Source organism: Nerophis lumbriciformis, linkage group LG10, assembly GCF_033978685.3.
Source record: "Nerophis lumbriciformis linkage group LG10, RoL_Nlum_v2.1, whole genome shotgun sequence".
Taxonomy (NCBI): domain Eukaryota; kingdom Metazoa; phylum Chordata; class Actinopteri; order Syngnathiformes; family Syngnathidae; genus Nerophis; species Nerophis lumbriciformis.
This window is the reverse complement of record NC_084557.2, coordinates 50,535,692-50,556,959: the sequence shown is the minus strand read 5'-3', so window position 1 is coordinate 50,556,959 and position 21,268 is coordinate 50,535,692. Positions and strand designations below refer to the sequence as shown.

Sequence of the window (21,268 nt, the reverse complement as noted above, 5' to 3'; positions counted from 1 at the left end):
CATAGTTAGTTAATTACAACACCGACAGTCTCATTTTACCACTTGACGAAAAGCTTGGTCATCGAATTAGTCGAGCACTACATGCTAGGCCGTTTACTTTGATAAGCTTTTATATTATTCCCCTGCTCGGTTCAGTTCAGTTTCGGTTTATTTCGAACGATACAAAGTAATGCATCACACAATTCCAGTTGTTTCATCACAGAACGTCCGAAAAGGAGTAGGGGGAAGCAGAGTTTATTTAATCCTACCCCTTTTCCCACCATAGCAATTTTATCTAATTTCCTTGTTCTCTGTAACAGAACAGTGAACAAATAAATAATATACCATAGTAAGTAGGGCTGCGACTCTTTGGGTGTCCCACGATTCGATTCAATATCGATTCTTGGGGTCACGATTTGATTGAAAATCAAATTTTTTTTCCGATTCAACGCGATTCTCAATTCAAAAACGATATTTTCCCGATTCAAAATCATTCTTTATTCATTCAATACATAGGATTTCAGCAGGATCTACCCCAGTCTGCTGACATGCAAGCAGAGTTAAAAGCTTGTATAATTGTAAAGGACAATGTTTTATCAACTGATTGCAATAATGTAAATTTGTTTTAGTGTACAGCTCTGATAATGGGTACATTCGCACCCACCTGCACAAATGTACTTCAAAATGTAACAATCAAAATAAATATGACTTTTTTGTTTTGTTTACTAGGGCATGCATATATTATATGCATTAGTTTGACCATTTAAAATCAACGATATAAAAATGAGATGCTTGGAAATAGCATAAAAATACTTGGTGTAGTTTACTTGATGGAAGTTGACAGGTTCACCACGAATAGCCAAGAACACGGACTTCAACTTATCGACGATTGCTTCATTCAATTCACTCTTATATGTTGTTAATGTGAACATATATGCACCTTTCTGATGTTGGTCCAGGAAGTAGTCTAATCCCTATTGAGAAGTTGCCAAGCTAATGCTAGCTCACAGTTAGCCACCTTGCTAAATAGCTAACTCCCAACTAGTTTATCAATTGATTAAAAAAACGATTCAGGGGAAACCAAATACACTACATTACTGTCTGCTAAGGCTATAACCTCGCTGTAAGTAACGCATAGTTAGTTAATTACAACACCGACAGTCTCATTTTACCACTTGACGAAAAGCTTGGTCATCGAATTAGTCGAGCACTACATGCTAGGCCGTTTACTTTGATAAGCTTTTATATTATTCCCCTGCTCGGTTCAGTTCAGTTTCGGTTTATTTCGAACGATACAATGTAATGCATCACACAATTCCAGTTGTTTCATCACAGAACGTCCGAAAAGGAGTAGGAGGAAGCAGAGCTTATTTAATCCTACCCCTTTTCCCACCATAGCAATTTTATCCCATTTCCTTGTTCTCTGTAACAGAACAGTGAACCAATAAATAATATACCATAGTAAGTAGGGCTGCGAATCTTTGGGTGTCCCACGATTCGATTCAATATCGATTCTTGGGGTCACGATTCGACTGAAAATCGATTTTTTTTCCGATTCAACGCGATTCTCAATTCAAAAACGATATTTTCCCGATTCAAAATCATTCTTTATTCATTCAATACATAGGATTTCAGCAGGATCTACCCCAGTCTGCTGACATGCAAGCAGAGTTAAAAGCTTGTATAATTGTAAAGGACATTGTTTTATCAACTGATTGCAATGGGCGAGGGCGGACCTACGTCACTTCCGCCCTCCAATCCCCTAGCAACGCGGTCGCCATATTGAATTCGTTGAAAACAAACCAGCTCACAGCGAACACAGCATTGACAGAAAAGGCATTTAACGAGGTTTCACGGCATTTTAAACTGTTCTAAATGGCGTATGATTATGTAAATAGTATTTCCAGAGAGGCTAGGTTAAGATACGAGTTAAAATGTTCTGTAGTTGGATTAAACGACTGCCCTTACCGCCTTCCAGCAGATGCGTGGACTGATAATCCTACACAATGGCCGGACATGGAATTTGGAAATCTTTATGTCTACCTCACAAGCGCACCAGGTCGGTTGTTAGCTTCGGTTGTTATATAACGAATAAATCACATAAAAATGGTTAAATCACCCAAGGTATGTTGATAAATGATAATAAGGATGACACGGTGGCTACCAGTATCTGTATATTTATTATATCTGTAGAGAGATCATTCAAATTCAGTTCAGTATTATGATTTATTATTTGCTGAATTACTGGAAATAGCCTCTATACCGTATGTTATTGTTGTGCAACAACAACAACTTCAGCTGTCGAACGTTATTCAGTAAAAATTAAACGGGTTCAACATTAGCATGGACGGTATAGCCAAGTTGTGGTTAAGAAGGTGGATTTTTGTTCCTTATATTTACCAGAAACGAAGTGATCCGAACACACGACCCGGGATTTTGGGGGACTCCAGTGAGAACCGTCCTCGTTTTCCCGGTGTAAAGCTGCGAGCCATTTGTCTCGTCTCTGTGGGCTTTTAGCACGCTTTGGCAGAACAAAATACGACCTTTGTTTTCCCTGTTTCCAGTTGTGGTTTGCACAACCAAAAACAACACAGTTTTTTGGCATTTTGGAGGCAGAATGACGGGTTTAATCAGCGCAGGTCGACAGGTTAAAGAGTAATGGCGACGGTTTGTTTTCAACGCCAGTCAGGTTGCTATGGCTCGAAGAACCCGTATGTAGCTCAGTTGCCCGGATGTCGGCCCTGCCCCATAATGTAAATTTGTTTTAGTGTACAGCTCTGATAATGGTTACATTCGCACCCACCTGCACAAATGTACTTCAAAATGTAACAATCAAAATAAATATGACTTTTTTGTTTTGTTTACTAGGGCATGCATATATTATATGCATTAGTTTGACCATTTAAAATCAACGATATAAAAATGAGATGCTTGGAAATAGCATAAAAATACTTGGTGTAGTTTACTTGATGGAAGTTGACAGGTTCACCACGAATAGCCAAGAACACGGACTTCAACTTATCGACGATTGCTTCATTCAATTCACTCTTATATGTTGTAAATGTGAACATATATGCACCTTTCTGATGTTGGTCCAGGAAGTAGTCTAATCCCTATTGAGAAGTTGCCAAGCTAATGCTAGCTTACAGTTAGCCACCTTGCTAAATAGCTAACTCCCAACTAGTTTATCAATTGATTAAAAAAAACGGTTCACGGGAAACCAAATACACTACATTACTGTCTGCTAAGGCTATAACCTCGCTGTAAGTAACGCATAGTTAGTTAATTACAACACCGACAGTCTCATTTTACCACTTGACGAAAAGCTTGGTCATCGAATTAGTCGAGCACTACATGCTAGGCCGTTTACTTTGATAAGCTTTTATATTATTCCCCTGCTCGGTTCAGTTCAGTTTCAGTTTATTTCGAACGATACAAAGTAATGTATTACACAATTCCAGTTGTTTCATCACAGAACGTCCGAAAAGGAGTAGGAGGAAGCAGAGTTTATTTAATCCTACCCCTTTTCCCACCATAGCAATTTTATCCCATTTCCTTGTTCTCTGTAACAGAACAGTGAACAAATAAATAATATACCATAGTAAGTAGGGCTGCGACTCTTTGGGTGTCCCACGATTCGATTCAATATCGATTCTTGGGGTCACGATTCAATTGAAAATCGATTTTTTTTTCCCCCGATTCAACGCGATACTCAATTCAAAAACGATATTTTCCCGACTCAAAAGAATTCTTTATTCATTCGATACATAGGATTTCAGCAGGATCTACCCCAGTCTGCTGACATGCAAGCAGAGTTAAAAGCTTGTATAATTGTAAAGGACATTGTTTTATCAACTGATTGCAATAATGTAAATTTGTTTTAGTGTACAGCTCTGGTAATGGCTACATTCGCACCCACCTGCACAAATGTACTTCAAAATGTAACAATCAAAATAAATATGACTTTTTTGTTTTGTTTACTAGGGCATGCATATATTATATGCATTAGTTTGACCATTTAAAATCAACGATATAAAAATGAGATGCTTGGAAATAGCATAAAAATACTTGGTGTAGTTTACTTGCTGGAAGTTGACAGGTTCACCACGAATAGCCAAGAACACGGACTTCAACTTATCGACGATTGCTTCATTCAATTCACTCTTATATGTTGTAAATGTGAACATATATGCACCTTTCTGATGTTGGTCCAGGAAGTAGTCTAATCCCTATTGAGAAGTTGCCAAGCTAATGCTAGCTCACAGTTAGCCGGCTAACTCCCAACTAGTTTATCAATTAATTAAAAAAACGATTCAGGGGAAACCAAATACACTACATTACTGTCTGCTAAGGCTATAACCTCGCTGTAAGTAACGCATAGTTAGTTAATTACAACACCGACAGTCTCATTTTACCACTTGACGAAAAGCTTGGTCATCGAATTAGTCGAGCACTACATGCTAGGCCGTTTACTTTGATAAGCTTTTATATTATTCCCCTGCTCGGTTCAGTTCAGTTTCAGTTTATTTCGAACGATACAAAGTAATGCATTACACAATTCCAGTTGTTTCATCACAGAACGTCCGAAAAGGAGTAGGAGGAAGCAGAGCTTATTTAATCCTACCCCTTTTCCCACCATAGCAATTTTATCCCATTTCCTTGTTCTCTGTAACAGAACAGTGAACAAATAAATAATATACCATAGTAAGTAGGGCTGCGACTCTTTGGGTGCCCCACGATTCGATTCAATATCGATTCTTGGGGTCACGATTCGATTGAAAACCGATTTTTTTTTTCCCGATTCAACGCGATTCTCAATTCAAAAGCGATATTTTCCCGATTCAAAATCATTCTTTGTTCATTCGATACATAGGATTTCAGCAGGATCTACCCCAGTCTGCTGACATGCAAGCAGAGTAAAAAGCTTGTATAATTGTAAAGGACAATGTTTTATCAACTGATTGCAATAATGTAAATTTGTTTTAGTGTACAGCTCTGGTAATGGTTACATTCGCACCCACCTGCACAAATGTACTTCAAAATGTAACAATCAAAATAAATATGACTTTTTTGTTTTGTTTACTAGGGCATGCATATATTATATGCATTAGTTTGACCATTTAAAATCAACGATATAAAAATGAGATGCTTGGAAATAGCATAAAAATACTTGGTGTAGTTTACTTGCTGGAAGTTGACAGGTTCACCACGAATAGCCAAGAACACGGACTTCAACTTATCGACGATTGCTTCATTCAATTCACTCTTATATGTTGTAAATGTGAACATATATGCACCTTTCTGATGTTGGTCCAGGAAGTAGTCTAATCCCTATTGAGAAGTTGCCAAGCTAATGCTAGCTTACAGTTAGCCACCTTGCTAAATAGCTAACTCCCAACTAGTTTATCAATTAATTAAAAAAACGATTCAGGGGAAACCAAATACACTACATTACTGTCTGCTAAGGCTATAACCTCGCTGTAAGTAACGCATAGTTAGTTAATTACAACACCGACAGTTTCATTTTACCACTTGACGAAAAGCTTGGTCATCGAATTAGTCGAGCACTACATGCTAGGCCGTTTACTTTGATAAGCTTTTATATTATTCCCCTGCTCGGTTCAGTTCAGTTTCAGTTTATTTCGAACGATACAATGTAATGCATCACACAATTCCAGTTGTTTCATCACAGAACGTCTGAATAGGAGTAGGAGGAAGCAGAGCTTATTTAATCCTACCCCTTTTCCCAACATAGCAATTTTATCCCATTTCCTTGTTCTCTGTAACAGAACAGTGAACCAATAAATAATATACCATAGTAAGTAGGGCTGCGAATCTTTGGGTGCCCCACAATTCAATTCAATTTCGATTCTTGGGGTCACGATTCAATTGAAAATCTATTTTTTTCCCCCGATTCAACGTGATACTCAATTCAAAAACGATATTTTCCCGACTCAAAAGAATTCTTTATTCATTCGATACATAGGATTTCAGCAGGATCTACCCCAGTCTGCTGACATGCAAGCAGAGTAAAAAGCTTGTATAATTGTAAAGGACAATGTTTTATCAACTGATTGCAATAATGTAAATTTGTTTTAGTGTACAGCTCTGATAATGGGTACATTCGCACCCACCTGCACAAATGTACTTCAAAATGTAACAATCAAAATAAATATGACTTTTTTGTTTTGTTTACTAGGGCATGCATATATTATATGCATTAGTTTGACCATTTAAAATCAACGATATAAAAATGAGATGCTTGGAAATAGCATAAAAATACTTGGTGTAGTTTACTTGATGGAAGTTGACAGGTTCACCACGAATAGCCAAGAACACGGACTTCAACTTATCGACGATTGCTTCATTCAATTCACTCTTATATGTTGTAAATGTGAACATATATGCACCTTTCTGATGTTGGTCCAGGAAGTAGTCTAATCCCTATTGAGAAGTTGCCAAGCTAATGCTAGCTCACAGTTAGCCACCTTGCTAAATAGCTAACTCCCAACTAGTTTATCAATTGATTAAAAAAACGGTTCGCGGGAAACCAAATACACTACATTACTGTCTGCTAAGGCTATAACCTCGCTGTAAGTAACGCATAGTTAGTTAATTACAACACCGACAGTCTCATTTTACCACTTGACGAAAAGCTTGGTCATCGAATTAGTCGAGCACTACATGCTAGGCCCTTTACTTTGATAAGCTTTTATATTATTCCCCTGCTCGGTTCAGTTCAGTTTCGGTTTATTTCGAACGATACAATGTAATGCATCACACAATTCCAGTTGTTTCATCACAGAACGTCTGAATAGGAGTAGGAGGAAGCAGAGCTTATTTAATCCTACCCCTTTTCCCACCATAGCAATTTTATCCCATTTCCTTGTTCTCTGTAACAGAACAGTGAACAAATAAATAATATACTATAGTAAGTAGGGCTGCGAATCTTTGGGTGTCCCACGATTCGATTCAATATCAATTCTTGGGGTCACGATTCGATTGAAAATCAAATTTTTTTTCCGATTCAACGCGATTCTCAATTCAAAAACGATATTTTCCCGATTCAAAATCATTCTTTATTCATTCAATACATAGGATTTCAGCAGGATCTACCCCAGTCTGCTGACATGCAAGCAGAGTTAAAAGCTTGTATAATTGTAAAGGACAATGTTTTATCAACTGATTGCAATAATGTAAATTTGTTTTAGTGTACAGCTCTGGTAATGGGTACATTCGCACCCACCTGCACAAATGTACTTCAAAATGTAACAATCAAAATAAATATGAATTTTTTGTTTTGTTTACTAGGGCATGCATATATTATATGCATTAGTTTGACCATTTAAAATCAACGATATAAAAATGAGATGCTTAGAAATAGCATAAAAATACTTGGTGTAGTTTACTTAATGGAAGTTGACAGGTTCACTCAGCAATTAGTTTGAAGCAGTATTACAGCATTTTGTATTATATTAAAACATTTGTAATATTTTGGTTTGAAATAGACATGTTCTTAGGATGTCTTTATTTTTGTTTTTGTCCTACACTAAAACATACTCTATAGCAGTGTTTTTCAACCTTTATAGAGCCGAGGCACATTTTTTTCATTGAAAAAATCCGGAGGCACACCACCAGCAGAAACCATCCATCCATGTTCTTCCGCTTATCCGAGGTCGGGTCGCGGGGGCAGCAGCCTAAGCAGGGAAGCCCAGACTTCCCTCTCCCCAGCCACTTCGTCCAGCTCCTCCCGGGGGATCCCGAGGCGTTCCCAGGCCAGCCGGGAGACATAGTCTTCCCAACGTGTCCTGGGTCTTCCCCGTGGCCTCCTACCGGTCGGACGTGCCCTAAACACCTCCCTAGGGAGGCGTTCGGGTGGCATCCTGATCAGATGCCCGAACCACCTCATCTGGCTCCTCTCGATGTGGAGGAGCAGCGGCTTTACTTTGAGCTCCCCCCGGATGACAGAGCTTCTCACCCTATCTCTAAGGGAGAGCCCCGCCACCCGGCGGAGGAAACTCATTTCGGCCGCTTGTACCCGTGATCTTGTCCCTTCGGTCATGACCCAAAGCTCGTGACCATAGGAGAGGATGGGAACATAGATCGACCGGTAAATCGAGAGCTTTGCCTTAGCACGAGTGAGGGAAGAGTGGATCGTGAGCAGAAAACATAAAAAAATTAAACTCGGCAGCCGATATTGACAATAAAAAGTCGTTCTCGCAATTGTTTGGTATGAATTCAAACCATAACCAACCATGCATCACTATAGCTCTTGTCTTAAATTAGCTGTACTGTCACAACCTGTCACATCACACCGTGACCTATTTTTAGTTTTTTGTTGTTTTCCTGTGTGTAGTGTTTTAGTTCTTGTCTTGCGCTCCTATTTTGTTGTTGATTGTCATGTACGGATGTACTTTGTGGACGCCGTCTGCTCCACACGCTGTAAGTCTTTGCTGTTGTCCAGCATTCTGTTTCTGGTTACGTTCAGTTTTAGTTTCGTTTTGCATAGCCATCCCTAAGGTTCAATGCCTTTTTTTTTTTTTTTTGGTTTAAGCGTTAGATACCTTTTTACTGCACGCTACCTCTCGCTGTCATCTGCATATTGTGATCACGACAAACCATGTTCCCGACATCTACAAACCAATTAGCTACCTGCTGCCACCTACTGATATGGAAGAGTATTACACGGTTACTCTGCCGATCTCTAGATTGCACAGACACTCAACAACGGCACATTTGCGGATTATGATTACTGGTTTGCAAAAAAATGTTTGTTACCCAATTAGGTGAAATTACATAATCTCTCACTGCACACCAGACAATATCTCACGGTACACGAGTGTGCCGCGGCACAGTGGTTGAAAAACACTGCTCTATAGTAACTAAATTATATATAAGTACTGTGAAATCAGTGGGATGGGCATGAGTCCTTCAGTACTTGTCATTCATCTTGTGTCCGTGTGACTTTTTAATGCTGGATTTATTATATGATGCATTTAGTGTAATGCATTATTTTTTTGACAAATTTTAACTAGAACTGTAGAGACATGGACACATGAATAAAGAATAAACGAGAATACTACTACTATGCTTGTGTTGTTTGTGGCTGTACGGACCGTTTAAATCGCGAAAAGGATAAACGTTTCTTCAGAGTCCCTCAAGAGGTAATCAACAATGGTTGAAGAGTGCAAGATGTTATGAAAATAGACGACAAAAGTGCCATGCACTCCAGTACAAGGGAGCAGAGCTGAAGAATGCACACGTTTGCAGATAAAGGTTTGTTTGATATACTTTTAAGGTTTAGTGTTTCCCATTCAAGTATTATCTTGATATTATTTGTATTTCTTGAAACACATTTTTGCTACTAGTATTCTGTAAATATCAACTCGGCAAGTCTAAATTAAATAAATCCAATTTGAGCAAAACCTGAAAGGGTTATGCTTTTATTAAAGGCAATGATCATAAATGAAGCTTTCAGCACATACACAATGTTGAGATCCATAGTTATATTTTGATAAAGATGCGGGAAAAACATGCATAGTCATAAACGGCGTGTGCAGGCAACAAACATGACAGGAGACACAAAGTTAAATCATGAAACGTAACGTTCCCCAAGCAAAAATGATATTTATCCGATAAGAGTCTTGATACCAATGTCTGACCCAGTCACACACAAATAAGTTGTAGACCTCCATGGTTTTCCAAGTTTTCATCTGTTTTGTTGTGTAGAATGATGTCATATGATGTCACATAGTTCTATATGTTTGGGAACCTCACAGTCGAATAATCTTTTATCCCTCGACAAATCTGTTTGTTTTTGATAAAGTATAGGGATCTATTCCATTGCATAGTTGGATTTTTTGCTTATATCTGCTTTTTGCAAGAATATATAGACTAGGGATGTCCCGATCCAGGTTTTTGCACTTCCGATCCGATACCGATATTGTTTTTGCACTTCCGATCCGATACCGATACTGACCGATACCGATACTGGCCTATCCGAGCATGTATTAAAGTTTAAAGTTATTTAGCCTATTTAGTTGTCAGAATCATGTTGAAAAGGGTTTTAGTACTCTTGATAACAACTAGCCAGCTGAATTAGGAGAGTTTGAATATTACACAATGGTTGGTAACAAGAAACTGACCTGTTTATTCGAGGATAAACACAAAATAGACAAAATTATACATGACAAACAGAAATGGCATCATTGAAACTAGGGCTGGGCGATATGGCCTTTTTTTAATATTGCGATATTTTAAGGCCATATTGCGATACACGATATATATCTCGATATTTTACCTTAGCCTTGAATGAACACTTGATGCATATAATCACAGCAGTATGATGATTCTATGTGTCTACATTAAAACATTCTTCTTCATACTGCATTAATATATGCTACTTTTAATCTTTCATGCAGAGAGGGAAATCACAACTAAAAAAAATCACTATTTTTTTCATACGGTGTTGATGTGGAAATGTTTGCCTTGGCATGTTGATGGTGTGGGCGTGTGGCACCGAATGGAGATAAGCGTCTCGACAGATGTTACAATATTTGAACAATGATGTTGAAAACTGTTTTCTCTGTCGTGTCCGTGTGTCGAAAATTGTTATGCGCTTATTTTTTTATTTGATTTTGTGCGTGGCATAGATTTGCCGTGCGCAGAGGACGCTTGAGCAGGCGCGCACCTTAGCGGCTGCGCTAGCATCACAGCTAACGTTAGCCATGCTGCTACCTCGCTCTCTGCTGGGAGAGGGCGTATACGTATGTGACGTATGACGTGACAGTATGTGACGTGTGTAAGAAGGTGCGCTCGCTGTCTGTAAGAGGGAGACACAGGAAAGAGTGAGAAGAGCCTGTCGTGTAATGCCAGCAGCTAAAAGCAACTGCATGAGAATCCACAGACCTGTGGATGTGTTGAAGGTGTGCTGGAAAATGCGGAACGGAAATTAGGGAGCAGCAGAAAAGTGGAATGTATTATTTAAATCGGTGCGTTGGATAACACGGACCGGAATCTTTTTTAAATGGATCTGGATCGGCATTTTCCCATGCCTTGCCGATACGCATTTTTTTGCAAATATCGGCGGCCGATCCGATCCAAATATCGGATCGGGACATCCCTAATATAGACACCCTGTGTACTCAGTGCGTACAACAGCCATCTTAGCTTGGTTCACTACCACTGGTTTTCACTTCCGGAAAGAAATCATTTGTCGGAATACAAGCAATACCTCAGCGCTGAACGCTGCATTATTATTATATGCCACAGTCTCCCCTTTGCAGTAGTCCACTGCCCCGAGTGTCCTCTTAAATCAATTGTGTCTTTTTGCAGAGAAGTACATTTAGGAGACCGTCTTTGTTGTTAATAGTGCGACTGATAAGTTCAAGTAGCGATTGTGTATCATTTTGTCAAGGATTTGTCTACTCCAGTTCACGGTTTTTGGACAATTTACTTGTGGCAAAACTTTGGGAAAGGAAAGGCCCTTTTCTGTTTCTGTGTGACTGCCCTAGTGCACAAAAGCAAGCTCCATAAAGGAATGCTTGAATGGGTTTGGTGTGGAATAAGTTTATAGCTAACCCTGACCTCAACCCTATCAAACATCTTTGGGATAAACTAAGAGTGAGCAAAGAACCCTCTCAGGTCCAGTGACCTCACAAATCCTCTTCAGTTTGTTTGAAGTTCACACACACACACACACACACACACACACACACACACACACACACACACACACACACACACACACAAAACAGTATTCTTAAAAGTTACTGTATTTTGGTTTCTCTCCACTTTGTAATATTTTCATTTTTTAGGTCACGTTGGTGTAGATGGTGTGGATGTATGTGTTTGCAGGTTGAACATAACTTAGGATTCCATGAAACCCATAATTATATGTGATGTTGGAAAATTACTTTCCACTGTTATTACTATTACCATGGTGCTCTTGTTAAGATTACCTTTAACCTTAATTTCTAAGTGTCTTGAATTTACATCCATTTCCTCATTGCCTGTATACATCTGTCATGAAAACCCGATATTAAACACAACACAAAAGTCCCATTTCAGTCTGGTATAAGATCTCTTAGATATCTTTCACACTAAATGCACAGAAGCTTACTAAAGTGATTTACTAATCATGTGATTATGGAGCATTTATTATTTAAGAGAGAACTTTCCATTGATGATGTTTTCACATCTTTATACAGACAACTAGATGTTAAAGACATATTTGTAGCATCAGACCGAACAAACCGTTGCTGCGTTCTCTAATACAGGCTTCATTACTGGGACGTTGAAGTTGTATTTATTGTATAGGTAACTTTTCATTGAATCAATTTTTTTATAAATATTTATTCGATCAGATATTGCCCCTTTTCTGTTAACACATACAGCGATTTGCAGCAATCGAGTGTTAGAGCAATAATTTTATTTCATATTTGTTTTCTGCTGTGACTTGCTTTGTCGCTGAGTGATCAATGAGTATTTAGCTTACATGTGTTAGCTTGTTAGCCCTGCAAAATATGAGGCATAACACACCGCGGTGTCAAACGCGCCTTTACATAAGCAAAATTAAACGCCAGAAAGCATAATGATAGAGCATGAAATACAATGCGGGGACAATGCGTTCTATTTCATACCTGATACAAAGTGTTCAGTTACACCAGGGGTGTCAAACTCAAATACAGAGTAGGCCAAAATTTAAAACTGAACAAAGCCGCGGGCCAAGGTTGAACAAATTAACCTTTTAATAGGGACCCAAACATGTTTTGCATTGAATATTGAACAAGCAAGGCTTATATAACTTTATAGTGACATGCAAAATCGAGTTTCAAATAATAATAATAATATTAAAAAATATCAATGGCATATCAAAGACAATTTAAATAAAAATTGAATGCCGCTTTTCTATTTGCAGCCGTCTGAGGTAAATATCAACATTAACTTTTTCCACAGGCTAATAAATTTGAAAATAAAATAACAATGAATAAACCAACCATTCAGGACTTTAAACTGCTCAGTTTGCAACACACTGTTCTAATCTGATGTGCCCAAGCCAGGTACCTGGCATCTTTTCTTGGATGTTAGTTCATTAATGTCGAGGCTCAGGCTTTGAGCTGAGGCAACCTTCATTATCCAACGAAGGTGTCAGTCATTATATCTCGTAGTCCACCCAGACCACGGTCTTGGGGGCGTGCCTTAAAGGCACTGCATTTAACGTCCTCTATGAGCTGTCATCACGTCCGCTTTTCATCCATTCTAACAACGTGCCGACCCATTCACAAGATATGTGCGGCTTTGGCCCGCGTGCCAGAGTTTGACACCCATGAGTTACACAGATGGAATACATTATTAGAGACTACAAAGTGATCAGTTTTTTTGCTTGCTTCTAGTATGTTTCTATGACTGTAATCTACTTGTAAAATGTTTCGGGATCTTTGACAATGCGGCTGAATGCTCTCCCATTCCCATCTCCGTATTTGTTGTAACATCCCAGCCAGGGCTGCACGTTTTTGAGACAAAACCTAATTTGTAATTTTTAACAGTCTTGTCTCAAGGTGCCACACTTTAGAACAATATGTAATCATTTTCTTTCAGAAACATGTGGCTTTATGCAGACAGACTCAGAGCTTTTGTCTACATCGTGCTCTTAAACTGAAGAAATTATTCATAAAAATCATACATTGTTTATAATGTAATGTAATCATAATAAATAGTAATAACGCAAGTAATCATTTTTAAAAGGATATCAACTTTTATTTCTCATTACCATATAATTTTTTACCATTGTACTGCAATTGGAAGGTAAATTACTTTATCGTAAATAAACAAACAAAAAATGGTCGGCTGCCTTTTTGTTTGTTGTCAACAAGTGATCATGGTATTCTCGCGCGCCATCCAATTTGAAGCTTAAATATACCCACAACAAGACATTTGGCTTTGTAATTATATTGTTTCCTCCTAATTTTTAATGTGCGGCGAGTAGGGGGATTGTCTCTTACGTGCTTCATGTGGATGACTGAAAAGAGGGCTCAATGCATTCAGTATTTCTGCTGTTAAAAAAACCGCGCTCAGGTGCTGGGAGCGATGTACTGAATGAGACGAGACGCCTTTCTCCCTATTTGAAGCGAGAAACGATCTTTGTCGAACATGGCTGTCACTCAAATGCCAGTGACGGCAGAGGAAAAAGAAAAAAAAGCACACCTTTTGCGGTTATGTAATGGCACTAATTAAAATGCTGATGTTAATTCGATGTTGATTAATCATGCAGCTCTAATCCCAACGCACAACGTCTGTCTTTCATAGTTTGAACAACCTGAGAAAAGACAGAGAAACTAACTCACTCATGATTTTTCCTGCCAATATGGCATTTTTATTTTGCGTGGTACATGCTGGGCTGCGAGCTCTGTTAGGGGAAATGTTAATGACATTTTAAATGAACAACATTTTGCTAACTAAATATAACAATACCTCAAAGACAGGGATCTTCCATAGTCCATTATATTTTTGTTTGTTTACTAATTTAGGATGATTAACTTTCCCCGCTCACCGCCTGAATGCAGCTGACAAAAGGGACAAGTGGTAGAAAATGGATGGATAGGATGGACCTTACAATGACAATGGGTCAACATACCACAGTAATGAGAAATATAAGGGTATTGTGTTTGAGAGGCTTACTTAATACTATTATATTATTCAAAACTTCAAAGATTACAGATTAAAGACAAACTGGACTATTGGCTCTGTAGTACCTAAACAATACAATGAGCGTATCACTTTTAGTGCACATCTGTTCCAATAGGACACATTTGATTTGAGGTCATGATTTGTTCACCTTTGTTGCAGAGGGTGTATGCCCAATTCTTGTTTGTGACATACATGTTCACAGAATATGGCAATGCAATTAATTTAATTAGTTTTGTGGGATTTTTTTCCCCAGAGATTAACTACATTTTGTGCTTTTTCTTCTGCTTACTAGGGGTGTAACAGTACACAAACATTTCGGTTTGGTACGTACCTCGGTTTAGAGGTCACGGTTCGGTTCATTTTCGGTACAGTAAGAGAACAAAAAAATATAAATTTTTTGGTTATTTACCAAATTTGTAAACAATGGCTTTATCCTTTTAACATTGGGAACACTAATAATTCTGCCCACGTTAATCCACATTAAATTGCCTCAAGTTGTTGCTCAGATTAAATACAATGACAAAACTTTTCTTCTACATATAAAAAGTGCATCATTAAACAGTTTCAAGTCAACTCATCATGCTTAATTTATTACAGCATTTGGGAATCCTGTAGTTGATTTTTGTTATGTAAATGTTATATTTTTATCATCAACGTCAACTAGGCTGCTCCATTACTAATGATTAATGTAACTATAGCTGAAACAATGGTACAATAGCAATAGGAGAGACTATTCATCCCTGAACACCATGGAGTTCATGTGGGCTTAATGATGCAGTTACATTATTATATCAACTATCAGAGACAGAAACTCTTCATTTAACATAATGTCCTTTTTTGCTGCTTCAACACAGCTCAAACACAGAAAAAGGTAAATTGAAATAACAGACAGGGCTTTGCTGTCCGTAACACACACACACACACCGCAAAATGAGCTAACGTTACGCTAAAAGCGAATTAGCCTTCACCTCAAGCCAGGACTGCGAGCGAGCTGAACTGCCTTTTATATTTCTAGAAGGTCAACGGGCTCATAGTGATGTTACTAGTAGTTGACTGGGAGGTGTTTATTATCATTTGGGGAGAGTCCGCTGCCTGATGCTTACCTGCTAAACGCTAAGCACTGACTACATGCGCTCTGAATGCGCACTGCTGATTGGCTGTTACCGCTCTGTGTGTAACCAATCAGATGGTTGTGTGGGTGGGACAATGCTGGGTGCTGTGTAGAGGACTGGCGGAGGCGGCTACTTAATATGTTCGTATGGAAACTCATTCGGTACACCTCCGAACCAAACCGAAACCCCCGTACCGAAACGGTTCAATACAAATACACGTACCGTTACACCCCTACTGCTTACATATTACAATATATGTAAAAAATGTCTACATTCATGGATGTTGCAAAAAAAGATTATCTTTCTATGGGATTGTGTCAGAAAGATGGTGACATGCGTTAATTTGTTAACTGCTGTACAATAGAGACGTGGCTATCTTTATTGGAATGCATGATTGAATTGGAACAGTGCGTGCTATACCTCTCATTTTGCATATCGTCACACTGTTAAAATAATCGCATAAGTCATTTTTTGTCTATTTTTTGTTTTGGCCTAAATCATCTCATGATGCCGGTCACCAATGGTAAAATCGCCTACATCCTCAGTTGATAAAATCATGTGATTTTAGATAATGGCCTATTGGAAATAAATGACTTAGGCAATTTTTGGAACATGCCTTTGTGACTTAAGGAAAATATGGTAACACTTTATTTTGAAGGTGTCAGACATGACAAGGGATGTGTTATGAACATGAATGCCACTTTGAAGTAACGTTAATGTACATGATCATGTTTAGGACAGGCTTGTGTGACTTTTATGTAGAGACCTTCAAAATAAAGTGTTACCATTATCTTGCTTGTCACAAAGGCATGTTCAAAAATTGCCAAAGTCGTTTATTTTACATAATGTACACACAGTGTTATTACTATGCCAATAGCCATCCTTTGTTACATCATTTTTAGATGAAATGATCACGTTACACTTTTGGTGAAGTTTTTTGTTCCCTGAAAAACTTGTAAAAATGAGTTTGGTGATTATTTTAACAGGGTGACGATATTGAATGATAATAAAAACGAGTTCTATACCTGACCCACATTTCTTGATTTCTTTAGAATCCTGCAACAATTACACGCATACTTCTTAGTCACTTCAACTGGGATAAGGAAAAACTCATGGAAAGGTAAGAAAATGTAGTAATTTTACTGTCTAACTGTCTACTCCTAGCTTTCAATCTAGCAATGTGCGGTTCTTAGTTTTTTTCCCTCTTTTGTTGTCTTTACACAGGTATTATGATGGCAACCTAGACAAGCTTTTCTCAGAGTGTCACGTCATTAACCCCAGCAAGAAACCCCGAATCCGTCCTCCGATCAACACTCGGTCATCTGCGCAGGACATGCCGTGTCAGATCTGCTATCTAAATTTTCCCAACTCTGTAAGTAGCTTTGTCACACCTAACATTAGTTAGGTGAAAAGTGAAGATATTATCGGGAAGAATATATCTTTTGCTCTGTGTTGCAGAATTACTGAGTACACTTCCCAACTATTGCATTGCATTGTAATGTTTTGCTAATAGGTGCCAGGGGTCTGTCGAATCTATGCCTGCCACAAATAAATGTTTCACGCTCTTAAGTTGAAAATCCTAATTTTAATGCAAATGAATTATTCACGTTAATAATGATCAGAGCTGAGACTTTTACCTTTTTGTTTTCTTTGTAGCCCATCTGAAGACAACTATTGTTTATATTTCAACTGTAGGGGACAGCACATTAATACATAACAAAGTAAAATGTTGGCTTTTTTAAGATTTGTCCTTTAATTTAAAAAACACAGCTCTACTCATGTTTTATGTGTTTTTATAGTATTTTACTGGCCTGGAGTGTGGACACAAGTTCTGCATGCAGTGTTGGGGTGATTACCTGACTACTAAGATCATAGAAGAAGGGATGGGACAGGTATAATTCTCATGTTTTCCTTCATAAATATGCTCAGTATTTTTACTGGAGGTCTCACTAATAATGTGTATTTTGTCTTTCACTATCAGACTATTTCTTGTCCTGCTCATAGTTGTGACATTTTGGTTGATGACAACACAGTCATGTAAGTATGTTCCTATTGATCAGAAAAGTGAGCAACTTTTAAGAAAAGACTGTTTTTTTTACGTTTTGCAAAGACACAAGATACCTGATTTAGCTCTCATGGCGGCTCATAAGCTGACACTAATTGTATTAACCTACATAGCTTTGTGGTGTTGCCCACTCACGAAGTACATTCTTCTAATTGATCTATCTGCAAAGCATAACATTTACAAAAGTTTATTCAAATGTATATATATTTTATCTCTCTGTTTTGCCAGAAATGTTTGAAATTAACAGCAACTATTGTCCTTCTGCAATTTAATGTGTTGAGGTTATCGAAAGGAAAGAAAACTATTGTCATGTCTTACAGGCGACTCATAACCGATTCAAAAGTGAAGTTGAAGTACCAGCATTTAATTACAAATAGTTTTGTAGAGGTAAGCTATGAACATGGTACAAACCCCGTTTCCATATGAGTTGGGAAATTGTGTTAGATGTAAATATAAACGGAATACAATGATTTGACAATCATTTTCAACCCATATTCAGTTGAATATGCTACAAAGACAACATATTTGATGTTCAAACTGATAAACATTTTTTTTTTTTGCAAATAATCATTAACTTTAGAATTTGATGCCAGCAACACGTGACAAAGAAGTTGGGAAAGGTGGCAATAAATACTGATAAAGTTGAGGAATGCTCATCAAACACTTATTTGGAACATCCCACAGGTGTGCAGGCTAATTGGGAACAGGTGGGTGCCATGATTGGGTATAAAAACAGCTTCCCAAAAAATGCTCAGTCTTTCACAAGAAAGGATGGGGCAAGGTACACCCCTTTGTCCACAACTGCGTGAGCAAATAGTCAAACAGCTTAAGAACAACGTTTCTCAAAGTGCAATTGCAAGAAATTTAGGGATTTCAACATCTACGGTCCATAGTATCATCAAAAGGTTCAGAGAATCTGGAGAAATCACTCCACGTACGCGGCATGGCCGGAAACCAACATTGAATGACCGTGACCTTCGATCCCCTCCATCAATCTCTAAAGGATATCACCACATGGGCTCAGGAACACTTCAGAAAACCACTGTCACTAAATACAGTTCGTCGCTACATCTGTAAGTGCAAGTTAAAGCTCTACTATGCAAAGCGAAAGCCATTTATCAACAACATCCAGAAACGCCGCCGGCTTCTCTGGGCCCGAGATCATCTAAGATGGACTCATGCAAAGTGGAAATGTGTTCTGTGGTCTGACGAGTCCACATTTCAAATTGTTTTTGGAAATATTCGACATCGTGTCATCCGGACCAAAGGGGAAGCGAACCATCCAATCTGTTATCGACGCAAAGTTCAAAAGCCAGCATCTGATGGTATGGGGGTGCATTAGTGCCCAAGGCATGGGTAACTTACACATCTGTGAAGGCACCATTAATGCTGAAAGGTACATACAGGTTTTGGAACAACATATGCTGCCATCTAAGCGCCGTCTTTTTCATGGACGCCCCTGCTTATTTCAGCAAGACAATGCCAAGCCACATTCAGCACGTGTTACAACAGCGTGGCTTCGTAAAAAAAAGAGTGCGGGTACTTTCCTGGCTCGCCTGCAGTCCAGACCTGTCTCCCATCGAAAATGTGGCGCATTATGAAGCATAAAATACGACAGCGGAGACCCCGGACTGTTGAACGACTGAAGCTCTACATAAAACAAGAATGGGAAAGAATTCCACTTTTAAAGCTTCACAATTAGTTTCCTCAGTTCCCAATTGTTTATGGAGTGTTGTTAAAAGAAAAGGCCATATAACACAGTGGTGAACATGCCCTTTCCCAACTACTTTGGCACGTGTTGCAGCCATGAAATTCTAAGTTAATTATTATTTGCAAAAAAAAAAAAGTTTATGAGTTTGAACATCAAATATCTTGTCTTTGTAGTGCATTCAATTGAATATGGGTTGAAAAGGATTTGCAAATCATTGTATTCCGTTTATATTTACATCTAACACAATTTCTCAACTCATATGGAAACAGGGTTTGTATATTGTAAGTATAAGCTGCTTGTGAAAGCAGTGTGACATGAACATTTTGTGTATCCTTTTCAGTGCAATCGACTGTTAAAGTGGTGCCCTGCGCCAGACTGCCATCATGTTGTCAAAGTCCAGTACCCAGATGCCAAACCTGTGAGGTGCAAGTGTGGCCGTCAATTCTGGTATGTGGGGGGAGCTATTTGGGCCAAAATGAATTATCTGTAAATGTATGCAAGTTTCAAAACATTTTTTATTTCCTTTCTGCAGCTTCAATTGTGGCGAGAACTGGCACGATCCTGTCAAGTGCAAAGTATGAGCCTTATCCTTCCTTCTACAAGAGGAGTAAAGTTCAATATGGCCACGGTTATTGATACTGGCTTTTTTTTGCAGTGGCTGAGAAAGTGGATCAAGAAATGCGACGATGACAGTGAAACTTCAAACTGGATAGCTGCAAATACAAAGGTATAAATTACAGTAAGAAATGAAACTATTTTTGCTGTCTGACATTTTATGTGTTCACACTTGTTGTTTTTGCCAGGCATGTGATTTTTCCGTCTATAGTCGGAAATCCGTCTTTTTTTATCTCTGTAAAAATATAAAAAAATGTTTTCGGTTTTTCTTAGTATTTCCCGACCTACGATGTGTGTTAAAATGTTGATCCCTCTCTTTGCCATACCTGCCCATAACTACGGTTTTCCCGTAATGAGTACGGTTTTTGATAATCCATTCCGGTTTACGGCTGCTGTGGTAAAAACTACGGTTTTCCATTAAAATTATTAACTTAAAAATCGAAGCTGCGAAGCAACTTCGCGGGCAGGGGACAAAACACACGGGAAACATAGGGCGGAGAAGAGAAAATATTCAAGCGGGTGATTTACATATTTTAAAAAAATGTGTGGAAGATGGCAGAGGGATTCTCTTCCTTTAATTTTTCTTTTAGCGATGTAGACGACGTCCAGGAAACCCACAATGCGTCTACTTGGCCACATTTGGACAAATGTATGCAGATGGATAAAACAATGCCCAAAACATTCATTTTAGTTGTTTATCATGTAAGCCCAAATCAAAACTGCTTCCGGCATGGAAGACGTGGAATACACATTTAAGAATGATTGTGGCAAACGTGATGACTTTTGCTACAGTATAGCCTGTCTAAGTGCAAAATTTCATTTTCATTGGTGTTTTAGAACAAGACAGTAGCTGACATTTTGTTCATTATTTCTACTGTTTATATTTTGACATTGAATAGTTTAATCATTTTGAAACATAAACAACATGACTGCAAGATATTTATTTCATGCTATAAATCACAATGGCTATTCAGATAAAGGAAGTTAGCTAATAGAATAAACATTGTTGAACGCTTAATGATTTTTACATGATTTTTGCATTTGGAGCAGTTAGAAGTGGAGAGGGAGTTGAAGACACAGAAAGGAAACAAATCGAAA

At 38.3% G+C, this 21,268-nt stretch overlaps 1 protein-coding gene across 2 annotated transcripts in view; it reads left to right on the top strand.

Moving 5' to 3' along the window:
* Window positions 1–21,268, top strand: part of arih1 (ariadne ubiquitin-conjugating enzyme E2 binding protein homolog 1 (Drosophila)) — a 55,637-nt gene that overhangs the window by 6,321 nt on the left and 28,048 nt on the right. For both annotated transcript variants that reach the window (XM_061969474.2, XM_061969475.2), the window contains 8 exons: window positions 16,832–16,899; window positions 17,004–17,151; window positions 17,579–17,671; window positions 17,761–17,816; window positions 18,165–18,231; window positions 19,896–20,002; window positions 20,088–20,130; window positions 20,211–20,282. In XM_061969474.2, coding sequence (XP_061825458.1) covers window positions 16,832–16,899; window positions 17,004–17,151; window positions 17,579–17,671; window positions 17,761–17,816; window positions 18,165–18,231; window positions 19,896–20,002; window positions 20,088–20,130; window positions 20,211–20,282 — 654 coding nt within the window. The remainder of the gene's footprint in view (window positions 1–16,831; window positions 16,900–17,003; window positions 17,152–17,578; window positions 17,672–17,760; window positions 17,817–18,164; window positions 18,232–19,895; window positions 20,003–20,087; window positions 20,131–20,210; window positions 20,283–21,268) is intronic.